The sequence below is a fragment of the Rhinolophus sinicus genome, linkage group LG13, assembly GCF_036562045.2.
Source record: "Rhinolophus sinicus isolate RSC01 linkage group LG13, ASM3656204v1, whole genome shotgun sequence".
Taxonomy (NCBI): domain Eukaryota; kingdom Metazoa; phylum Chordata; class Mammalia; order Chiroptera; family Rhinolophidae; genus Rhinolophus; species Rhinolophus sinicus.
The window spans coordinates 53,493,664-53,509,813 of record NC_133762.1 but is presented as its reverse complement, the minus strand read 5'-3'; the positions used below and the strand labels follow the sequence as shown (position 1 = coordinate 53,509,813).

General features: G+C 41.1%; 1 protein-coding gene across 8 annotated transcripts in view; it reads left to right on the top strand.

The window, feature by feature from the left end:
• The window catches only part of KIF16B (kinesin family member 16B), a 293,589-nt gene that overhangs the window by 32,458 nt on the left and 244,981 nt on the right, over nucleotides 1–16,150 (top strand). For 7 of the 8 annotated variants that reach the window (XR_002136070.2, XM_019714654.2, XM_019714650.2 and 4 more), the window contains exons 2-3: nucleotides 10,330–10,399; nucleotides 12,431–12,544. Coding sequence is in view for 6 of the 8 variants with exons in the window: in XM_019714654.2 (XP_019570213.2) it covers nucleotides 10,330–10,399; nucleotides 12,431–12,544 (184 nt within the window). In the remaining 2 variants the exon portion in view is untranslated. Of the gene's footprint in view, nucleotides 1–10,329; nucleotides 10,400–12,430; nucleotides 12,545–16,150 lie in introns of those variants that run through there. The other variant, XM_074318293.1, reaches the window with a different exon arrangement.

Sequence of the window (16,150 nt, the reverse complement as noted above, 5' to 3'; positions counted from 1 at the left end):
AAGGCTCTGTGTAATAGCTCCCTCCTGCTATAGCAGGGGTCATTGGAGGATTTCACTTAACATGGGACGCTCATAACATCTGAGACGACAGCATGTTGTCCTTGGCTTGTTCATAGTGACAGCCCATAGGGAATGGAGTGGAGGCTGTGCAGACTCTTCCTGGCTGCCACTCAAGGTTGGCAGTTAGATGTAGGTCACGGTGCTACTGACCTCTAGCTGCCTGCTGTGTGGTGAGGCATCTGTGGAGCTGAAATGAAGTCAGGGTGAGTGCCTGGAAAACCCACTCCAGAGTTTTTTTCAGTATTTGTCTCTCCTGGGTTTTTCTCAAAAACTGAATTGAATGTATTCCATAGGAACAGCTAAAAGTGGTTGGCAGTCCCAGGATCTCCGAGTGCTCAGAACCAACCAGAAGGCAAAGGCAAAGAGGCTTCAGGAGAATAGCCCTCCCTGAGTTTGTTTCCATACTTGGACATAAGCGAGGGGACACCTATTATGAATCCTTTGCTATACCAGTTAGGTGCTGAGGGTTCAGGTGTAATCAAAGACTCTGCTCCGTCACATTCTGGGCTTGAGGAAGGGAGGCTGATACACATGCATCTCACTGGAGGAGCCCGCTCGGTGCACACGTTTGGGTAGGAGACAGTGGCATCAGTGTTAGCAAGCAAAATCAAGTATGAGTGGGTCTCATGCAATGTTTGGGATGTAGGTATACTACAAAGGCATTTATCTGAAATTCAGATTTCATTGGGTGTCCTGTATTTTATCTGGAACCGTAATTAGAAGAGAAAAAGAATAGTGCCATTGGGTTGAGCGGAGAGACTGAGCAATTCATTGAGCACAGGGGATCAGGAATGCTTTCCTAAAGAGGGGAATCTGGGCCTGGTTTTGAATGTTGAGCACTAGGTAGGAAAGGGGAGTGGCAAACGTAGGCAGTGCGTGGTGATGACCAATGCTGGGGGACGTGAGAAACTGCGAAGTGGAGGTGAGGTGGCTGCTGTACGGTCAGGTCGTCAGGGGCGGAGGGTCAGTATACCAGCCCTCGTTTTCATGCCTTGTAAGGAAGGACTTGGACTTGCCCTAGAGCACTGAGAAGCCACCCGAAGTTTTAAGTCAGGGGATTTGTGTCTTTTAATTAACCAAATTTGTGTTAATTATACAAGTCATATTAAATCACGCTAAAACAAACTCCAGCAGTAAAGTGTTCAATTCATTTTCTCATCCCCTGAGGTCCTGCTGTCACTTACTGTCCAGAGGTACCACTGTTAACAGCTTCCTGTTTGTTCTTGCAGAAATATTCAGAGATGTTTTGTGCACCTAGAAGCATACAGGTGCATATTCTGCCTTATTTATCTAACTGCAGACTGGATCGTGGTCGGCACAGTTTTTTGCTACTTGTTCCTTCTCCTACTTACCAGTGTTCCTCGGGCTTCTTTCCATAGTACCCATGGAGGTCACACATTCTTTTTTAAAGCAGAGTTTTTCATTTTTATCTTTGTTGTTCAGTGCCCTGCCACCAAAATGAGGGCAATTAAATATTGGTTCATAGTTTGTAAGTTTTAAAGTAAATTTGGGGGATACTGATATACTTCAGAAATCCAGGTGACTAAGTCACTGTTTAGAATCTTCCAAGCTAATGGCTCAGTTTGGAGATCTTAGCACCATCTACTCAGGCAGCTTATCATGGAGTGGCCAAAAATAGCAATGAACAAATGGAATCAATTTGAATTGCTGAATAATTTAAAAACATTTTTAGAATGTTTGAATTAACATAGAGTTGTTTTTTTCTTATAAGCTTTCTCCTATTCATATATCTCAGAGCTGACATAATTTATCTCTTTTTCTGATGGGATATTTTACACCTTTTCTTTTCCTTTCTCCCTTCTCCCCCAGTATTGATCTATAACTCAGTATACTTACTGTAGCTGGTTCATTTGTGGCATCTTATGATCTAGCTTCCAGACCTTTCAAATAAATTACTTATTTATACGAAGAGACCATAATTGACTTTTTGGTTGAGAAACCCAATTCACCAAAGTGGCCAGGGAGAGATGTAGTTCATTTTGCTCTATTATCAAATCAATGTTCAAATAATATTTTAGGATTATTTATTTTCCTCAATATGAGAAAAACGGCAAGATTTATGTCCCATGTTTCTTAAATGTTAGAGGAAATTGACCTGTGCTGGGGGAATAATCAGTGCTGGGTGTTTTCCGGTTTTCAGCTGAAGGATCAAGACAAAGCACAGAGTGTGGATTGTGAGCTTTGCCCCCTTATGCTTGGTGAGCTCAGGTTGTGGAGTGTGAAGGAATCTGAGTCCTCACTTCCCTGGGATTCTCTAGAGTAACTGGAGAGTGACATTAGCAGGGATGAAACCCTCATGAGTGGGATAAGCTAGGTAAGTGTACGAAGGGAAATTGTTTCTGAAGGTTTATCAGGCTAGGTAAGTCAAACCAGACCTGAGACAAACTTTGCTTCAAAATGTGGATGGGAAGATACCTTAGTATGTGGGAAAGTAAGAACAAAGGGTGCTGGGGGGCTAGTAGGGAGATCGCATTAAGTAGAGGATGCACGTGGCAAAAAGTAGGCTGGGGTAAGAACCATTTATGTAACATCTCAGTCAACCCATCACATTCAACAGCCATTTTACGAGCACCTCAAAGTTGCAGGTCCTGTGCCAGGACCTGGGGATGCAAACCCAGACAGGCAAGTCCTTACTCTTAAGGAGTTCAGAGTCTGGTGGGTGAGACAAGCAGGTGGGCCATCTAACCAGGCGATACAGAGGGCTTGTGAAGGCTCTCTCCAGGGTGTGTGGAGCCTAAGCTGAATCTGCAGGGATGGCTGGGAGTTGCACAGGTGAGCAGATGGAATAGATGTCGTGTTGAATGGCAGTATTAGTTAGGGTCAGATCACGAAGAGCTTGGTGTACCACAGAGAGTTGGATTTTATCCTATAGCCTTTGAAAAGTCACCAAAAGAGTTTAAAGCAGGAAGCCTCATGGTAAGATGTATACTTTGAAAGAATCTCTCTGATAGCAGAGTGGAGTGTGGATGGGAGAGGACAGGGTTGATGGTAAAGAGACTAGGGAGAGGTGGTGGTGGCCCGACATGGGACAATGGCTGTGGACTGGAGACATGTGGCTGAGGTTGGTAAATAGGGGGTAGATTGGACAGGACTAGGTAACTGAATGTTGGGTGGGGGATGAAGAAGTGGGAGGTAAGGCTGTTGGATGGAGTATCACGAGGACCCTGAAGTCACCTATGATAGTTCAAGGCCCTGGGGTGCAGAGGAGGCCGTGAGCCGTCAGTCTCCATTCTCCAGTAGATGTGGGGGCTGGGCAGGATTGGTCAGTAGGGTGTGCAGGGAATGAGCCTTCCTTCTTTCCTGCATCTGTGAAATATTTGGAAGTTTCACAACCCTCCTGGAATCTATAAGGGATCAAGGTACCCAAGGGTTAGTTTCAACAGTTAATAACTCCAACCATCATAACCACTTTATAGAGGTTACTTTGGCTTTTCCATAAGTATTTTCAAGAACTGCAGTGAGATTTGCTCTCTATGGCTAAATCTCTAGCTAGCATCTTTGTTATAAATATTATACTTAGAGATTATTTTCGGAGTAAAGATACTCCTTTTTGCTTATAGTTTTAGTTTTTATGCTTAAGAAGAAAACAATCTAGGGAATTATTTGTGAAATTTCCTTTCTGGAACAGATGGCCTCCATCTTAATTTTGATGACCTGTGATTACTTTTAAAATGACTTCAAGCAACCTTAACACTGATATTGGGAAACAGTCTGAGGATAGAAAGGGCTAGAAGCTGATAGTGGGGCAGAGTGCTGAGGATGACGGAAGCTGGATGTGATGGCACTCAGATGACTTCTTAGATCTGATTATGTCAGACATTTATTGCTCTTGGTCAGAAGCTAATGTACACTTTAAGAGCAAAGGGTAGAGACAATGTCAGCTGACGTAGGTTATATCCATATTCTTTCATGCAATTTTAAAATAAAGCTTAAAGGTGAAAGTACAAAGTTAGTTCCCCAGTGTACAAAGTATGAACATTGTAGCATTTGTTTCATGAGAGTAAATGTAAGACCAGTTATCACTGTCATATTAACATAATGTCAGAGTAGTGTTTTTCAAACTTTAGTGTTCATTGGAAATACCTAGGGCTCTTGTTAAAATGAAAGTTCCCATTCAGTATGTCTGAGGTGGGGCCTGAGATCCCTCATCGCTCACAAGTTCCCTGAAAATTCTGACGCTGCTAGGTCCTGGGCTACGTTTTGAGTAACAAGGGTCTTAGCTGGGGTTCCTATCTTTTGGGGCACAGAGCTTTTTGAGAAACTGGGGAAAGGTATGGACCTCAGAACAGTGAACCTGTTACCACACCCTTCCCCACTACCAAATCCCAGTCATACGATGTCACGGAGGTAGTGAACCCTTTGATTTCAGTTTTGATTTCAGAAGTGCTGATAGAAAGATGCATATATTACATAATAGTCTTTCAGTCAGTATCTTTCCTAGTTGTTTGCATAGAGTGGATGTTAATTTAAAACTGGGAAAATACTTTGTGGTTACCTGTAGGTTAGAATAAAGGATCATGTGTAGGGCCTTTTAAATCCAGCTGCTCCAAAGATATAAGGCTCTGAGCTGTGGCATTACTTAATCTTTGGCAACCAATAGGAAGGAGGCATGGTATGAGCTGCATTGCTTCACGTTTGTTTTTTTCCACCTCCCCACCTCCTTCCCCCCCACATCCTTCCCCCCCGCTTTCCCCTCCCCACCTTCCCTCACCTTCCCCCCCCTTCCCCCCCTCCCCTACCTCCTTCTTCCCCCCCCAACCCACGTGGGAATGGGAGGAACCCAGATGTGGCAGTCTGTGGTGTTAAAACTCATCCCTGCCCAGTTCTCTTGCTGGGTAGGATATATACTTTTGGTAGTTGAGTGCTGTAGGAGCAAAGGAGCCAGTTTGTGAAGCATTTGTTTTAGAGCCACATGAACCCAGGGTGTCCCTCATGCAATTCTCACTTTGGGGCCCATAGTGGAGCAGTCCAAGACCTGGAGGGCAGGAATGGAAGCTCTTTGTACACAAGAGGGATTTCATTTGTTTACCTGACTTTTAAGCCATTGTTCAGTTTATCCAGCCACACCCTTCATCAAACTGGCTTGGAAAAGTTACCGTATTTTGCTGTGTATACCATAATGTGCACTTTTTTTGCCCAAATTTGTTGAAGAAAAATAAGGATGCACATTATACATGGATAGTACTAATTCCGTATCTATATATGTTTTTAATTATTTTATTTATTCTTATGAGTTAAAAGTGTAACTCTAGAAATCAATAATGATATCCATATGCAAAATAATACCCTGGAATACAGTGATGGGTTTTGTTGAATTTAGGATGAACTTGCAATGAGGAAGAGTTCTTGGCCTTCTTTGATGCATAAATATCATAAATTTGTTATCAGTACATAAAATTTCTTATACCTTGTGTCAGTTCTTGTGTTTTGTAATTATTTGTTACATAAAATTTCTTGTACCATAATGTGTTAAAAAATAAATGCTAACATTCCTTTTTTTTTTTTTTTTTCTCATTATATTGGGTAACAGTGTGTTTTTTCCAGGATCTATAAGCTCCAAGTCATGTTGTTGTCCTTTAATCTAGTTGTGGAGGACACAGCTCAGCTCTAAGTCCAGTCACCGTTTTCAGTGTTAGTTACAGGGGGCGCAGCTCATTGGCCCATGTGGGAATTGAACCGGCCACCCTGTTGTTAAGAGCTCGCGCTCTAACCAACTGAGCCATCTGGCCGCCCCCCTAAAATTCCTTTATGATACAAAAAACAAGTACCTACAATTTTGAATTAAAAATTAAAACGGAGTATTTTTCCCCCTGAAAGTTTGGGCTAAAAATGTGGATGCACATTTTGCACTGGAGCACATTATACACGGCAAAATACAATAAATGGATTCTGTGTGAATCTATTGTAGTTCTTGACTAATGTCTACTACATGTTCATTGGGTTTAGGTGTTCTGTATGTTCATCCTGAGGTGGCCAGATGCTATCCCCACCTGGTTCCCCCACCCCTGGATTATCTTAAAGTAAATCCCAGATGTTATATCATTTCATTTGTAAATATTTCAGTATGTATCTCTAAAAGGTTAAGACCTTTTCTAATTATCATGATACCATTGTCACACCTAAAATAGTAATAATAATTCCTTAATATCATCAAATATCTAGTTACCATTTCCCTACATATCTTATAATTAAAAAACATGCTTTTTCTTTTTGAGTTGAGATCCATTTGGTTATATCTTTTAAGCCTTTTTTAATCAGTAAGTTACCCTTCTATCCTTATATTCCTTGCAGTTTGTTATCATTGTTATTGAAGAAACTGGATAATTTATCTGTCAGCTTTCCCAGAGGCTGGATTGTGCTGGTCGCCTCTCTGGCACTGTTGGTTGTGTTCCCCCTGTATTTCCTGGTCATTAAGTGAGGGTCAAGACTCCTGTAGCAGTGGGTTGGTCCTTCAGTTTGAAGGTGCAACATGTTGGATTGTCTCTTAGTGGCTGTAGTTAGCCATTAATTCACCAGGGATTGCAAAATGATGATATTCTAATTCTTTCATTCCATCTTCATTTATTAGCTGGAAAACCTTGATAAGAGAGACTTCCTCTGGACAACTGTGACAATTATTTGGTTACCCTGGAGTGCAGATTGTTTAGGAAATGTAGGGGAAATGCTTGATTCTTTCCCTTTATCTAATATCTTTCAAGATATAATGAGGAAATTCTTTTGATCCTTCAAAGGGGACCATCCAGGTTTTATTTTTAAATTATGAGTTCATAAACATGCATAGTCTATGTGTTTTTAGTCCGTGGTTATTACTCTTTTTGATACTCGATTTGGTCAGTAGGAACTTAGGTTGATTCCTCGGTACTTTTGACATGACCCTTGTATCATTTAATTCTTACTATGTGACAAATTATCCCCAAATTTAGGGGCTTAAAACAGAATTTATTATCTCACAGTTTCTGTGGGACAGAAATCTGGGGGGCACTTTAGCTGGGTCCTCCCACTCAGGGTCTCTCCCAAGGCTGCACTCTAGGTGTCAGCATGCTCCACAGTCATCTCCTGGTGTGACCTGGGTAGGGTGCTCTCCCACGTGGCTGCGGGCAGGCGTCAGTTCCTCCAGACCTAGGTCTCTCCAGAGGGCTTCTCAACTACATGGCAGCTGGCTTTCATTATTGCCTGGACACTGTCAATTTTAGGTAAAGTTCATGCTAGTTTTTCCTATTCAGATTCAGCACTTTATGGAGTTTTTACTTAACCTCATGAATTTTATGTGTGTATCTCCTTTCAACCAAAAACCTTGGTTCTCAGTGGCACCGACATAATTATTCATGTATTATTCTACAATACACAAACATCTCAGAATTATGATACTTTATCACCAAAAATATGATTACCAAAAATGTTTTAAGATTTCTTTATAGTTCTCTCTCCTTGGGCTACGTCCTACTACATTATACAGTCAAATTTCTCCATATAGTCATAATTGACATTGTTTTGCACTGTGCAGTGCACAGTTAGGTTTATTTGCTTCAACTTTTGTGTTTTAGGTTAATTTAAAATACATTGTTTCATTTTTGTGTAAATTATTTTCATTATTCTAAAATTGATTTACAGATTGATGAGGCAGAAAAAGCGTTAATAAAAGTGAGCCCAAAGGGGGACTGCCCAGACCTGCATCCCTTCCCCAGGCACTGCCCTGGCTCATCCCCTAGAGATAAAGTAAGCTGTCCCAACACCCTGAAAAAGAGATAAGACCCTAACCGAATGATCTAGTTTTAAGGCTTGCCAGACTGCTGGAACCTGCCTGTTGTTTGAACTCCATCCTCATTATAATACAATTAAATTAAAATGGATATTATGGCTTGCCCCCACCTCCACCATGGGTTTTTCTGTATGCATTATGGGTAAGAACATGTGCAGAAATAAACTAGTTACATAACCAACATATGTCAATCAAATGACCTCAGTCTATATGTCAAATGTCATACATTTGGACATCACGTGTCCTGCTGTAAGAAAATTTACCTACCCTTTCTTTAGAATTTAGAACATATATGGGCCAAGCAGTGTTACAATAAAACATCATTGGCTTATAATTGTAAGTTGACCAGTTTGCTAATATATGACCTAGGGGGCTCTCAAATGGTATAGATATAGAGCCTCCTATTTGTAGTTTAAGATACAAATAGAAAAGGGAAATGGAGTATGAGGGAAAAAAGGGAAAGGACAGACTAGAGGTAAACAAAATAAAAACTAGATGGGTACTTACAGAACTAAATCTTCCTGAAATGAGGAGCTTGGGGTTAAAACCCGGTCTCTAACCAACCTGACACTGCAGATTGGCCTCAGAGAGGCCCCAGATTGGCACGAAGCCCAGACAGCATATAAGCCCAGAACTGGTGCCAAACATTAGCCTAAGAGAGGCTCCGATGGCAGAGACAAGGGAGCTCCACTGTGCTTCCTGGTTTGACAAGTTCCCGGCTTGTCAATAGAGGGGCTACTTCCTGTGGCTGCAGGAGTGGTGGTTCATGATAGCTGGTGTCCCCCTAATTCTCCGCCATTTCTTGAGGAGTCTCTAACTCGGGAGTTACAGAATTAGTGTACTCATTACCTGGTATGTCAGAGCTTGAGAGAGTGTGAGACTGACCTATGAGGGCGTCCCCAGCACTACTAAGTTCAGGCGTCATGGACCCAATCTGTGGAATTTCTGATGCCCCACGGATGTCCCCAGGCATATCCACTTACCGACTGATGCCCCAGCTAGAACACTGGAGTTGCCTCGTAGAAATCAGAAATCGAAAGTAAAGGAGACAGGGAGCGAAGGGAGTGGGACGGTCTAACACCCTTCTGTGAGAGGCTCCTGAGGGAGGGAGGAGGAGGTAGAGTCTGCACCAAATGTTTTGTCTTTGGATACTGCTGGCCGTTTACAGAATGTGAAAGCATTCACAAGACTCAAAAGGAATAGAAGGTAGAAAGTTTATTGAAGAAGAAAGGCGCTGGCAGAGAAGATGTTCGGGGCAAAGCCTTGAGCAGACAACTGTACCTAACTTCAGGTTAGGTTTTTCTTATATAAGAAAGGAAGGGTACGTAAATGTTCTTACAGCGGAAGATGTGACATCCAAACTCAGGACATTCGATCCATAGACTGAGGCCATTTGATTGACATATGGTAGTTATATAACTAGTTTTTTTCTGCACATATTCTTAGAATGCACACAGAAAATCCCCTGGGGGCCCCGGGGGGCAAGCCATAATGTTCATTTTATTTTAATTGAATTATAATGAGGCTGGAGTTCAAACAATAGGCAGACTCCAGCAGATTGCGCTGGCATTAAAACTAAACCACTCTGGTTAGGGTCTTATCTCCTCTTTCTCTAGGGGATGAGCCTGGGTGGTCCCTGGGGAGGGGATGCAGGCCTGGGCAGTCCCCTTTCAGGCTCACTTTTATTAACTCTTTTCCTGCCTCATCACAGATGATGGTATTTTTTTTTTTTTTAAGAAATCTAATTTTCTATCCTTGTTCCTTCCACTCCATTTTCTTCTTTCTCTATAGGTATCTTTTTGAAAAATACTCAGGTTATCCCTTCTTATCTTTAAATATAAATGGTAGCATTCTGTGTATATTTTTCCCCACCTGCGTTCTCCACTTAACAGTAGATCCTGGCTTCCATAGCAGCATGTAGAGATCTTCGTTTCTTTTTCAGTTATGTCACACTCAATTGTGTAGATATATGGTCATTTATCCTAGAGAACTATACTTTTCAGGAGTTCTCTTGACTTCCTGTTCTGACTGGAAATAGAAAGAAGGGGGGGATGAGGGAGCAGTGCCCTGGCTGATTCTAGAAGCAGCACCGGGTTGTGACCACTCGTTCCAGTTTATCTTTTAGCTCATCCTGGGTGAAGGGATGCAGTCTTTCTTTTTGTAACTTGTTGGGTGGGGCTGCTTTTATCATGATTCTCTCCATGTTTCAACATCTCCATGTTTTCTGTCATTTCATTTATACTTCTTTTGGCTTACAGTTAGAAATTCTTCTAGGTTTTGACAACACGTTATTTGTCAGTCTTAGTTTTTAATGGTGACTTCTATTTTGTGTGTCTGCATGTTTATGTTAGTAAGGATTTAGGGGGAGTCATATCAGGGATTGTGCTTCAGATGCCATTTAAAAACAAACTCCCATATGTAAACAGTAAATACAAAATGTTTTAAACAATCTTTTCTTTTCTAACCAAACAGAATTATTTGTGTTTCAGGGAAAAGGACCTGGAAGCCAAATTCATTATTCAAATGGAGAAAAGCAAAACAACAATCACAAACTTAAAGGTAAGTAGCAACCTGGCCTTGCTCCTGGTCCATGAGCCCCCATGTTTGTTTTATTATCAGAATTGCTTGGATAAATAAAAATGCTTCTGCCCTTGCAGCACTGCTACTTGAAATGAGCCACTCCTCAGTTCCATTAGCCATATCGACTTGCTCTTGGCTTGGGCTCAGTCATGAAGCAAGAGGGTTGACCCTCTGCTTCCTCTCCCATCCCTGGTTGCATCTGATCTGAAAACCAGATCAGAGCTGTAACCCTGGTGTGTGAGCTCATCGCTTAGTCCAGACCTAAGCATTTTTATCCTGTATCCTGTGGTGGACTCTTAGCCTGGCAGTTGACTGCATTTTGTGAATCATTAAATAAGCTTTGGCCCTAGATTTGTTTTCATTTTTAATGAAAACAATCATGTTTTATAAACTTTGTAAGAGGAGCTCAGGGGTAAAAGATGAAAAAACACTTTTTTTTTTTTCTGAAAAAACAAAATGAAAAATTTTCTAAGTTAGCAAGTTCTTCCATTTGCACTTAAAATATCCTAATTGTTTCTTTGTCAGTGAATTTGTTAAGGACCCTGAATACTTTTCACTTAGGGAGGAAATGAGGGTGTAAAATTAATAATAAAGAAATCGTGTGCTTTATAGACTCAACCCCTTTCTCCTGACATATGTCATAAACTTAGAGATCTGCATTTCTGAGGCCTGCTGCTTCGTGGCCAGCAGCAGGTCATCCTCAAGTTGGATTTCTCTTAATTTGTGGCTCAAGGGACTGGACACTTTGAAATCTAATTTCAAAGTAGTACAACTTGATCTCCAGTGGTAGAAGCTGGGGAATGCCCCTATCCTGCAGTTGGGCTGTGCACTGGATAATTTGATAGTCCTCCCTTGAGGCTCTGGTGTCCTTTGCCTGAGGCATTCTCCAGTGGAATGTCTTTCTTTCTCCACTGACCACAATCCTTGTATCTTCTCTCTGGCCCACACTTAGCTTTCCCTCCTTTGACCTCCAATATCTTCTCACATGTCTACCAGTCACCACTTGTCCCTTCCCTGCTGTTAATTGCCTTTCCTTTGCTTCATGTATCTTTGTATGTGCACAGTGCTGTGGTAAAAGTTTAATCATTAAAAAATTGCATTTACTGAAACAGTGAGAGACCCTGGCCTTGGATGAGTCTCCTTTCTTTATGCATAATGGAATCTGTTTTCCTTGATTATTTTGTTGCTTTTTGAGTTTTACAAACGTTTCCTCAACTGATGTAACCACAAAAGACGCCCAGATTTTTAACATTTTAATAATAAGAACCTTAATATTTTTTCTTTATAGTATCTGAATTGTGTTGGGAAAACATGATGCTCATTGGATTTGTTCAGCATATGTCCAGGGAGCTGTGTGAGGCTTTGGTGGAATTTGAAGATTTTTAAACATGTTTTTTGGTTCAGTTTAGGTAACAGAGCCAGGTGGACAATATATTTGCAAACATCTGCAATAAGGTGCTATGTGTTGGGAGAGTCTAGTCTCTCAGAGGTGGGAGGAGTTACTTCTGGATGGAGTGCCCAAGGGAAGCTTCATCTAAGAGGAAGCATCTGACCTATAGTTTTCAGTGGGGCCACAAAATCACACAAGTCTAGGGAGTTCCAGTCACATCATAAACTATATGAATAGCACCCCCTGGCCTTGTGCAGACCCAGCTCTGGTGGTTTCGGGTGGAGAGAACAGTAAAAAGCATTGAAGGTGGGCAAAAATCAAGTCTGGCTGAAGTGCTGGGTTCATATAAGGTAATCATGATAAAAAGTCCAAGAAAGAGTATTGGGTTGTATCATAGAGTGGCCGTGGATTGCTGGGAGGACTTGAGGTTTATTTATTTATTTATTTTGCTGGGGGTGGGGGGTTCAGGAAGAATTAATTGCTTCTTAGGATATAAATATGAAAAATGGTGATCATTGCATATTTTTTATGAAGATAATTTTTTTAATTGGTTCACTTGTTAACTGAGAGTACTCTTACTTTATTATTATTTTCTTTTTATCATAATCATCTCTATCCAGATACCAGAAGGAGGGACGGGGGACTCAGGAAGAGAACGGACCAAGACCTTCACTTACGACTTTTCTTTTTATTCTGCTGATACAAAAAGTCCAGATTATGTTTCACAAGAAACAGTAAGACATTTTCAAAATCTTTACTTTGGTTTATTTTCATATTGAGAAAAACATGCCTACCCTAAAACTCTTAAAACAGCTTACTGTTGTTTTTTTTCTGAGTATAATTTATATAAAATTAATCTTTGGTAAATTAGCACCATTTGTCTTAAGCCTGAGAAGAATCAAATCCCCCCCAAAATGATTGTCTTTAACCCATAAGCCTGATGACCATTAACTTTTATTTCAGAACCTTTTTTATTTCTTAACTTTTATTTCAAAACTACTGTTTTGCAGGAGATCTGCAAATAAAACATTTTTGGGGGGCTGTTTGCTGCTAATCTTGGCAAATAAACCACTTAGTCTTGGTTCTTGCTACAATGCAGAGCTCTGGAAGGTAGATTTTAATCCCAAGTCACATGTCCCCTGCTGGATGGATCATTATGATTCTAGAAAGAAAGATTCTAGCAAGAAAGGACTGTTTATCCAGAATCTTTCTAAAAATTAGAGTGAATATGGAATTTGTCCAAGAAACCTGTGCTGTAGGCTTTTATGGTCTAAAATGTAGACATGACACAGGCAGATAAAAAAAGACTCCAAGATCCCCCGGGAGACCATTGCATGTTGACATTTCATGTGAGCAGAACGACAAGGGTGTTTCCCTGGGTGGGTCAAGGAGGGTGTTTGAGCAGAGCTGGGTTATGGGAAGCACCAGTGTGTGTGTGGGAAGAACATGGATTTCATGGCTGGGCCTCTTCCTGGCTAGTTAACTGCTTCTTTAGCTACATTACTTCAGGTCTCCATGTGTTAAAACAAGGCTAAGAATTCCTGTCCAGCCTGTGCAGTGGCCACTTGAAATGGCGTTCTTGTCTGGTTTCTTGAAATTTGATGTGTCCATGCACCAGAATCACTGGCGTTACCTGGGAACATGTTAGAAATGCAAAATCTCAGGACCTGTCCCAGGCCTGCTAAATCAGAAACTGCATGTTTTCGCATGATCCCCAGGTTATTTGCATATACCCCAACACTTGACAAATTTAGTTGGTTTAGAAATGGATTGTGATGGAGATTGACTTTCTGAGGCAATGTTGGAGTTAAGGTAGGTTGTGAACATAGAGAAGTTGTTCAAAGGAGAGGACTGGGGTGATTGTATCCAGAAGATGTTGATTCAACATCAGGGAGAAACAGAAAAGACAAGAGCAATCAGAATCAGAGCTGTAAAGAGAGATGAAGTGCCTGGTATGAAGAAGGGGCTGTGTGAAGAAAGATGAACCAGTGTTGCTGGAGTTTGCATTGGTGTCAGAAACCCTGCTTGGTGCTCGTGTACGCTCTCTCTGTTAATCCTCACAAGGACCAAGAGAAGGTCAACATTAGCTCCATTTTTCTTTATTGAAGAGACTCAGTGAGCTCAGGTAACTTGCTCAAGTCCATAGACACAATCGACGTAATAGTTGTAGAGCTGAGGTCCTGGGACTGATGGGTAGGGTAGTGGAGATGCTACTGGAAGGTCTTAGGGCTATGAGAAAAGGATTGGTGTGTTCTGAATGACAGATAGGGCAGCCCTGTTGAATGAATGAATAAATGAACGAGTGAGTGAGTGAAGATGACTTTGGTGTTGACTAACTGGATTAATCAATGTTGGTAGCTAGGAGTCTGGTGAGGAATGTTATAGATAGATATTGGAATCCAAATTTTGGCTTTAATATAGGAATGGGAATGAAGTGGCTGGTATAAGGGATTTTGTTAAGGGAAAAGCCAGTTCATTATACAGTCTTTAGAATGTCTTCAACAGAGGATGAATGAAGAGCCATGAAGTTCTCCCCTTCTAACTTAACTAACGAGTGGCTGGATTGCCCCCTTATTTAACCTGAATTTGAGGCCTTTTGGGAATAGAAGGCTGTGTTGAGGGAAAGCCCAGGGACAGAGTAGAGGCGTGTGACAGCACACAGGCAGCACTCAGTTAATGTTTGCTGATTGGAAGAACTTGTTTATGGATGGTGGTTAACTTATGGGAACAGGTGACATTTCCTGGGTTCTGCAGGAATAAAGATCAGGGAAGCACTAACGAGTTTAGCTCTTTTGGAAGTTAAAAATAAATGCCCAGATCTTAAAAATAGTTTTAGATTGTGAAATCTTTCAATTGTTAAGGATAATTTCCATGCTTCAGGTATAAGCAGCATTTCTCAGATGCTTTGGGTTCTTTGACTCTATAAATAACCTGAGATTGTTCCATAAATTACAAGATTAAAAAAGCCTTGAGATATGGTAGTAAACACCATTTCCTAGTACAACTATGTGCTAATCAAACCAGCATAGATACAGGAAAATACCTATTTTTTAAACACTCTATTAAAGAAAACCTAATTTTCTCTCATCTCTAATTTTAATAGCTGTTGTTACTAAAAGGGGCTTCAATTTCGAATATTGACTAATGTTTCATGCTGTCGTATTCAGCACAGGAATTAAGCTGACAGGTTGTATCCCTACTATAAACAGGAAAGATGCAAACTTAGCATGACGTCTTCTTCTCCTTCCCCTTCCTCCTCCTCCTCTTCTTCTTTCGTTTGAATATAAAAGCATCTTGAGAAAATATGTCATGCCTAATACTGTAGTTCAAGTCAAATTTCCCTAAATGTTTAACAAATACCAAGTAAGATGACCATTATTTCTGCCTTCCAAATGAATTTTAGATTTAGAAAAAAAGACCAGTGAGCATTTTAAATCTATATTCATGTAAATTAAAGACCATTATTAAATAAGGTCTAATTTTCTTAGTGGTTCTTGAAAACTTGAAAGGGAGACTTTGATCTCACACAACCTGTTTCTTGATTCAACCCTGGAGAAACTTGAAACCGAAAACCTCCCAGTAGACCAGCTGGAGAGGAGTCTTGTTTTAACAGTGCCCTCTTGTGGGCAGTTCCCCTCAAGTGAGACCAAATGATACCTTGGATTACTCTGGAAATCAGCTTTAAAGTCTGCGCAGCAAGGTGACCTGGACAGGTGAGGATCTCAGTGGGTTTGGTGCCAGTGGGGAGAGCAGGTCATTAGTTTCATAAAGCAGCCCTTCCTTCCTTACCCTGTTTGATAGATAACGGCTTTGTGGGAGCTGCGGTGGGATAGCCTATTTTCCTTGCCAAGAACCCCTGAGATATGGACAGTGTCCTCTGCTTCTTTGAGTCCCAGCCGACTTCGGGTGGGTTACTTGAAACTGAGACTGAGCCAGACCTGGGTCTCAGCACCTCTGCACCTACATTTTCTAGCCCTGTTTTGCAGTCATGTAAACCAGCCTCAGCCTCGCCCTGGGCCCCCTGAGTCTGTCAGAGATGCCAGCTGAGTTAGTTTGCTGGAAAATAGAGTAGTAGTGAAATAGTGGGTATGGATTTTAACCCGAGGGAAGAATTTCATTTTGAAAACTTTTGGGTTTGATTTAAATATGGTATTTTCCATGACTTTGTTTTAGCCCCAGACAAAAGTATGAGCGATCTTTACTCTTTGGGAAGTTTGTGGAAGGCTGTTCTTCCTATAGGGTGACACCCTATGAAATGGTAAAAACGATGCCTTTTGTTTAATGCCTTTTATTCAATGAGAGAGAATTGAAGAAATAGTTTGAATTTTTCCTCATATTCC